The sequence below is a fragment of the Humulus lupulus genome, chromosome 3 (genome assembly GCF_963169125.1).
Source record: "Humulus lupulus chromosome 3, drHumLupu1.1, whole genome shotgun sequence".
NCBI classification, from domain to species: Eukaryota; Viridiplantae; Streptophyta; class Magnoliopsida; order Rosales; family Cannabaceae; genus Humulus; species Humulus lupulus.
This window is the reverse complement of record NC_084795.1, coordinates 269365593-269374022: the sequence shown is the minus strand read 5'-3', so window position 1 is coordinate 269374022 and position 8430 is coordinate 269365593. Positions and strand designations below refer to the sequence as shown.

Genomic DNA, 8430 nt, shown 5'->3' with positions numbered 1-8430 from the left:
TCGGCAGTAGTCATATCATAAATACAGAAAAATATGACCCTTACGCCATTGAAATCGAGCACCAAAACAAATTTAAGAATATGTCAAAACAAAATATACCAAAATCAAATAGTAGAACAGAACCAAACTAACAATTTTTTGATTCTGTACAAATTTACAATATATATACAAGGTCTTACACCATCCCCACTAACCAGTGTAATGACAATAAATCATGAAACTTCAGTCAGAATTCAGATTTGGTAAGAGTAAGCAAATACACTTCAATTTAAATTCATTTGGTGTGCGCATCACTTCAATTCAAATGCAGACAAATTCATTGAACTTTCTCAGTCAGATTTTATATAGCTGCTTGATTGGGAACATTGTAGTAGCACTGTGAAGGTACCTTATAATAAGAAATACAATTAAGTACATTAGCTTTGTTCATTTTCCTAACTGTTGAAGCTACAAGATAAATAATATGTACATTATCTTTATTATATGAACTGAGAAATGTAAGCAATAGATACACATAGACAAAAAAAAAATTAAGTCTTGCAAAAAAAAAAAAGAGGCCCCATTAGCACAAATAAGGGGAAAACACAAAACAAATATAAAAAAATATATAACTATAGTGAATTACATTTTCGTTGCTATCTACTCATTTGAATACTTGGCATCTAGCAGAAAATAAAGGCTTAGTTTCAATAGTTTTAGCAACAAAACAGATATAGAGTAACCGAAGTTCCTAAGTAATATATTTTTTATTTTAAAATCATTTTAATTTATTTTCTATTTTAAAATCTGTTTTTAATTTTTCAATTAACTCAACAATTAAAAACCTTGTGGGCATTTTGGTCATATTTTAAAAAAGTGTAACAAAAATCAGGCTCAAAGTACTATTTTGATCCATTTTGTAAAACACATAATTCAAATTGTCATTAACAAAACAGAGAGTCCGATCGGTAACTTTTGCAAAACACAGAAACTAAAATGGTATTTATTTAAAATTTTCAAAAATAAAAAGTAAAAATAGGTTTACCCAAAGCATTTTTTGACTTTATTTTTATATTTTTAATTAATAAATCAGAAAATGGTTTAAAAAATGGTTACCTAATAGGCCCTAAATATTCACATCTTTGTAAAACAACCTAAAAAAAAGCCATAAATATGAGGAAAAAAATCCCAAAAGTAGTAGCTGCTCTCTCTCCCTCACTTGAGCATGAATTGATTCCCAGCCTGCCCAAGTTGTTCTTTAGAAAATGTGAAATCCCATAGATCAAAAAGTGTTTATAATTTTACCAAATAAGGTGGTAGCATGATGGCAAAAGAAAGACTTGTTAATTATCATGACTATTGCTAATCATCTAAAAAGTATTTTTCCAATAGTTGTGGAGAATATTACATCTTCATAGTGTTCCTTGCTGAAGTAGACCTTGGTACAAATGTATTTTTCAAATTATCTAGACAAGTTATTTCATTCCACATTAGATATCAGCAAATTTCTCAAATAATGCTGGGCTAGGAGCATAAAGACATCATTATTCTTCTTTATTTATTTATTTTACAACAAAAGAAATTACAATATCTTTTGGATGCTAATTGCCATCAAATATGCCATTCTAAATCTGTGCAAAAATGTGGTATTCTTTATCATTTTGCTACAGATTACATACATACAGAGCATTATATTGGATACCAAATCAACCTCAAACCACCAAAACCAAGGGCCTTCAAGTAGCACTAAGTCTTGCAAGAGAATAATGCTTACTATAAAAAACCAAAGGTCTTTCTGTACAAAAGAAGACTTCATTTGAACATTGTTGGAAGCACAATTTTTCTAAACAAGGACTGTTTTGAGCTAAACATTTTGACATGCTCGTGTAAACATATGTAAGAGTACGACGAAGTAGACAAAGAAAACAACAACAAAACCTCCTCTCCGAAAAAGGATAAAGTTCAAGAACACCAATTCCAACAGGAAAACAAGGATGGAATTCGGCCAGTTCTGCGAATGTACTCCGCTTGCTGCTCTGTTTTTGCAGCCTGCTGGTTTCTCTTAGCTTCTGCTGCTGCTCGTTTTTCTTCGGCCTTATGCCTTGCAGATGCAAGCTTATTCATAAGCTTATCATGAGCTCGCCCTCTCATTTTTTCAACCTCTACCTGAAAGTCATTATCAATTAGTAGTAAGCATGAGAACACAGATGAGAAAAGTTAAAGGTCTCAACTAGTGAATTGTAAGTAAGGTTACATTAAAAGGATTTTAGTCGCATACTGTACCTGAAAAAAATAATATTCAAATAAAACAAAACAAAAAACATTCTAGCAAGAAAAGAAAAAAGAATTAAGACTAACTGAAGAAAAAGTTAGTCAAGCAGAGTCCTCAAATATCTGTTTTATGAATATTATTTGCATATAAATGAGGATGTGTTAGCTATTCCAAAGGAAGGTAGGTTTTCAGCTCTCCCTACTCCCTGAACTCAGTACACTACGCATGTTGAAACATGAACAAAAGGGTATTGATGCAGACTATGTACTTAACAGAAGAAGAATCTTCAAAGGAACAGGAGCTAGATGTGTTGTCATTGTGTCAATGGAGTTTAAAGATTTTCTGCTCTCTTCAATTACTGCTGGCTGGAAAAACAATTCAATTAACGGTGCTTAGTTTCATTTTCATTCTTCTTTTTGCTTTAGCAGGTATTTTGTTTCTCTTGAGGATATCTTTTCTCTTTTGAAGCATTTCTTTTTTCTAATCATTTTGTAAAAATTCTCAATACTATAAAATTACATCAAATTGAACTCTCACTTTTCCTAAAAGAAAATTCTCTCATTTTATATTTGAACCAAACGAGAAAAAGTAAAGCTCTTGGATTTTGTTTCATTTCTCTCCTAAAATCTACTTTGCTTTAGTGTTGTGCTAGAGGTTCACGATCATGGATTTCTGGAAGAAAGAGAGAGAGAATAGCGCAAGGGAAATAAAAAATCCTATATAAACAGAGTAAGTAAAGAAATATGTTCTGGTGCCTGCACTATATGATATGCACTATAAGGGAGTTTCCCCACTATTTCATTCAAACATGACAAGGAGGTCCCCTCAACTAATAGGTCTCAGACTTAAGACATTATAGCACACAAGGCTAGTTTGTGTACAGGAAGATAAACTAGAGAGACTGCTGTTAGAAAAAGTTGAATAGTAAATGAAATATACCGTGTGGGAATCCCATATATTGTTTATGTATGAAATTATGCCTTTCGTTAAGGCTACAAATAAGCTTTCTCAGGCTTATTTATAGCTTTAAGAAAAGTATAATTTCATAGATAGACCATTCAACTTATAGTTACCAAGTCACCTCTAAGGATTATCTGTGAGGGCATTATCGGATGGCAATATAACCCATATGGCTATCCGGGGCGAGGAATAACCACAACATAACCCATATGGTTATCCGGGGCGGGGAATAACCGCCCCGCATATATACGGGGTATGGTGTGAATAAGGTATTAACATAATCCATCTCATTCCTACTCCGATATATATAAAATTTATTTAATTATGTAATTTTATATTTTATAAATATATATAATTTTAGTGTACTTATATATTATTAAATATATAATATACTTATTCAAATATTAATAAAAACTAAAGAATTTTTCTATGTTTTACTATATTTTACTTAAAATTTTGAATATAATATTTTAAGATTATTAGATTTTAATTACTAAAAGATATGATTATTAGATTCTAAGTTTGATACTATTTAAGATGTTTTTTTATTTTCGTATCTAAATTATAAAAATATAAAATTAAATTGATGATCATTTCATTTAATCAAGAATTTTTTTTTATTTTCATTTTATTATTATCAATGGGTATGAGTAACCATGGTTATTCCCCATTATTTATTGGTTAATACTACTATCCCCGATGGTTAATAGGTCGGGTATGATTATATAATTAACCTAGGGCGATGGGAATGGTAATTGAAAAACCATTCCTGATCCGCACCATTGCCATTCCTTGTGAGGGCTTATAAGGTGTGAGGGCTTGTAAGGTGACCTTGTGGGAGCTTTTATAACACTAACTAGGCCTTACGCTTTGGCTCAATAAAATAGTTAATATAGAAATTAAACATATAAAACAATTGAAACGACATGCAGTTGCAACAAATATTTAGTAACACAAGTATTTTTTTTTCTTTTATATATTCGTCCTCTACTGACCACTCCTCCTACACCTCATAACACACACGCAACATATATGATACCTCAATTTTCCTCAACTCAGCTTCTGTTTTTGCTTTCTGATGATTTTCCCACGCTTGAATTTTCATCTCTTCCTGTTTGAACCTGAGAAAAGCAGTCAAGATCAGTTCACAATGTCTATGGATTGCATGAGGAGCAAAACACCAAATCTAAAAGAAAATTGAATTTTCACATCCAACAGTTCCGATGCAGATGAGAAATTTTTTTCTTTTAAAAAATGAATAAAATAGAAGTTACTGTAAATATGTAAAGCATCAGCAAGGACGAATATCAGCTGATTCCTAACATGCCGATAACAAAAACAAAAAGAAAAAAAAAATGTTGATCAGATGTTAGATTGACTTGGAAATTTCACATGGTGGCTGAATCAACTATTTTCTTATCTGATCTTTGAAAGTGTACTTTAGCAAAATGTTGGACATCTGATATTCATAGCTTGCAGCATAGGATAAACAAGATATCTATAAACTCAAGCTTACAGCATAGCATTTATGAAATCTGACAAATTCCAATGGAAATGAATTCACCTGGCCATGTACTTGGCTTTCTCTGCTTCCTCCCATGCCGTTGCACGGGTCTCAATAACATTTTTAGCCTGTTGTTCTGCTGCTAGGTTTTTTAATGAAGAGGATGCATCTTTATCCTCCTCTTCTTTGCTAGCCCAGGCAGCAATGTTTGCTTTACCAAGCTGTGTACCAAGAGCAATAATTTCTCTCCTAGTTCTCATTTGCAGCTCTTTCTCAGACAATCCATTGTTAGGATCTAGATTGACAATTGGTGGATCAGTTGGAGATGACTCCAGGGCTGTTCTGCCAGGAGTAGAAGGAAGTGAAGAAATTGGGCTGCGACTTGGTGTTGTAGCCCTCACAGGAGTTCCAGTCCGAGAAGGCTCTTGACTAGCAATAGGCGTCATCTCTGTGCCCATATCTCTCATTGATACTGACCTAGCTGTTGAAGGGGGTGGAATAAATGTCAGTGCACTCTGGATGGCTACAGATGAGCTATGCCGGCTGAGATTGACTGCACAAATTGAAATAATTAAGATTAAAATTAATATTGTGTAGCCCATTTTGTGAATAATTGTGCATGAAAGTTGAATTTGATTGAGAGAATAACAGGGCATTTTGTTACGTGACAGTGCAAAAGATTTAAAAACCGTGCACAATGAATTTTAAGAATACAAGGCCCAAATATGAAAAACAATTAATAGAGGAAGAAAATAAACAAAAAGAACAAATCAAGATCTTCGAGAATGAAACTAAATCAACAGTGAAGTTTAACAACCTTTTGTCAGTGAAAGCTAGCTCGTCACTGAGTATAAAAGAGAGAGAGAGAGAGAGAGAGAGAGAGAAAATCAAACAAATTAATTTGAACTCTCCAAGAAACTGCTCTCTTCCTGAATCCACATACTTTTTATAAAAAAAGAAAACAATCACCACCCTCCAGGATCTAAAGAATGAAGCCTGATTTTATCAGGACACAAAATTAACACATTAATGAGAATAATGGATCATCAAAAAGAATCAAATGCTCCTAGATCCTATATAAAACCAACTTTAGTTCATCTATTAACAATAAGCAATCCGCTATTTTCTCCCTTCTCAAAAAAATCAAATAACCATCCTCCATAAAAGGTTATTCTCTCTTCCAAAGTGACTTCTCTAAAGAAAAAAATGTAAATATTTTAACAAGCACCTCACCGAAAATTTAACATATCCTGAATGTGAGGGCATATACCATATGACCATAATATCAAATGTTAATTTATCCTACCAAAATACATACCATGGTTTTCCTCAACAAACTTAATTATCAAGTATTCTTCTTCACCATTTTGATATTTGAATTTATTCACTTTTATTTTAAAAAAAGAATGAAAACAAACATCAGACATAGAGATGAGAAAAACATTCATTAAAAATTTGATCATTTAACTTATAAAGACTGAGTACTTACTAAACAACAGCATGAACTGAAAAATATAGTAAAAGTCTTACTTGCTGATTCTCCAACTGAGTTTTCAATCATGAGCACAGGCTTGCTATATGAATCTGCAGTAGGATGTGAGTCAGCCTCCCAAGGTAGAAGCTTTTGACCCCAACTTTCCATCTTAGTTTGATTTGTATCCATCTGCTTTGTATCAGGTTCTTCGGAAGCAACCACTCTTTGATCTGGAACTTCAACAACAATCTTTGCAGACTGTTGCCGGCTCCCATAACTAAGACCACCCACCTTTCGTGATCCAACTCCCTGGCCAGCCTGCACCTGAGCCTGCCCTCCCTTAGGCCGGTTAGAGGTAGGACTTGCTATCCATTTCTGGGCATCATCCCATTTCGAAGGAGCTGGCTTAGAGAACGGAGCAAGGGGCACTCTTTGTTGGGTCCTCTCACCCTTCTGAAACTCAAAGATCGATGAGGAAACGCTCATTCCATCCTGCCCACTTTCATAATCTAAAGAAGGATCTTGTTGATTTCTAGCTCTTGAATTTACTGTTGCATTACAATCCTTCAATCTACGATCATTAACCATGTCCAAGCCTAACGAATCAGATGCAATTGAGGTTGAGTAGTCAGGAAGGACGCTCACAACATCTACATCTTTGCAGTTATCAGAACTGTTGACACCTTCAAAAACAAAACAATTACAATCATTCAAAAAGAAACCCCAACAAATATCAACCTTCAAAATATCAATAAAACATTACTTTCAATGGAAACCAAAGTTTGTTTGTTTGGTCATTTGGGTTTGTAAAACATAATCACAACTACTTACACTTACTGATTATATCAAACACATGATACAACTTCTGTTTGGTCGCAGAGAAAGGTTAGGAAAATGAAGAAGCAAATCTAGATATCATCCATCATTTTCCGTTGAATGAGAAAAGCGGCAGACCCAGTTGGTTGCTTATCTTGCTTTAAAGAGTATAATATGATACGATGTATTGTAAAACAAAAACATTCAAAATCACTCTACTTTATTTGTGGGTAAAGTTGAAAAAAGTTGAGTCCAAACCCAAATTACCAAAAAAACAAAGGGTCATAGTGAAAATACAAAAACATACCAAAAAAGAAGAAAAGGTTTTTACCAGATTCATCAACGTCAAAAGGTTGAGATCTCAATGTGAAGGCGGATTCAATGAGGTCTTCTTCTTTCTTCCTCTGCTTCTCTACTCCCATCAGCATGTTCCTCAACTTTCCAGGCGAAAATCCTCCTCCACCACCCCCACCACCCTAACCCAATTCAACTCAATCAACAAAAGCATAGAAACAGATATAGTAATATTATATATTATCAATGAAGTAGTAGAAAATGTGGGTTGAAAATGCAGAGATTTCGATCAAAACGGTGGGGAGTTGCAGAGATTGAAGCTTTCAAGAAAGGAAAATTACAAAAAAAATTGAAAATGACACTTTGTTCTTTTTGCATTAATGAGCATTGGAACAAGAGAAAGTAAAATTATCCCACAACTCAAAAATTAAAAAGAAAAAGTTAAAAAAGAAAAGAAAGATACCTGAGGCTTTTGGATCCTTTCATAGTCCATGGGCATGAATGAAGGTTGAAAATGGAGTGAGATTTTGTTGTTAGTTTAGAGAGAAATGAGAAAGAGAAGAAGGGAAATCTGAAGTTGGCACCATAAGCATATTCATAACCATAACCATATCCATATCCATAACAATAATAATGAATGAGTGAGAGAGAGAGACTCTTCTGATCATATGCTCATAAGCTAAGAGGAAGAAGAAAAAGAAGAAGAGGTCTGTTTGTTCAAGTTTGCAGTCAAAATTACTGGTTCAATTTTAACCGAATGAAAATAAAAAAATAAAAAGTGTGGGAGAAAGAGAATAGTACGGCTTCAACTTCTGCGTTTTGTTTTGTTTATTTACTATGTAGTACTAGCTAAGTAAGTAGGTAAGTGTATAGTACTAGCAGCAGCAGTAGTGTCTAGCGTTCCCCACATCTCTAATCACAGTCTCTTTTACTTACTTATCATATAAATGCTCTCCTTTAGCTTTAAACAACATCACAAACATTGATTGCTAAAAAAGAAAAAGAAAATACAGAGACAATGAGTAGAAAAATACACTCTAAGAGTATGCTCTAAACTTTAGCATGTAAAAATAAATATCTAAGGAATTAAATTTCATATCAATTGGCTACTCTAAAGATTTAGCTATAATA

General features: G+C 33.3%; 1 protein-coding gene across 4 annotated transcripts; it reads right to left on the bottom strand.

The window, feature by feature from the left end:
* Nucleotides 1-1504: 1504 nt before the first annotated feature.
* LOC133824155 (uncharacterized) lies at nt 1505-8089 on the bottom strand. Of its 4 annotated transcripts, XM_062257022.1 has the most exons (6): nt 7763-8089; nt 7337-7481; nt 6246-6872; nt 4776-5268; nt 4251-4332; nt 1505-2145 (listed from the first exon to the last, which is right to left on the bottom strand). In XM_062257022.1, exons 1-6 carry the CDS (start codon nt 7796-7798, stop codon nt 1942-1944), a joined length of 1587 nt encoding a protein of 528 aa, XP_062113006.1. In that variant the 5' UTR covers nt 7799-8089; the 3' UTR covers nt 1505-1941. The 4 variants fall into 4 exon arrangements, with proteins under 4 accessions (XP_062113006.1, XP_062113007.1, XP_062113008.1 ...); XM_062257023.1 differs by lacking the exons at nt 7337-7481; nt 7763-8089 and adding an exon at nt 7027-7178; XM_062257024.1 differs by lacking the exons at nt 7337-7481; nt 7763-8089 and adding an exon at nt 7021-7174.
* Nucleotides 8090-8430: the final 341 nt, after the last annotated feature.

Coding starts and splice junctions, on each gene's coding strand:
- LOC133824155 (XM_062257022.1), bottom strand. CDS start 7,798: ATGCCCATGGACTATGAAAGGATCCAAAAGCCTCAG. Junction 4,333..4,775: donor AAAGCCAAGTACATGGCCAG/GTGAATTCATTT, acceptor TGCTTTTCTCAG/GTTCAAACAGGAAGAGATGA. Junction 2,146..4,250: donor CTGAGTTGAGGAAAATTGAG/GTATCATATATG, acceptor AATGACTTTCAG/GTAGAGGTTGAAAAAATGAG.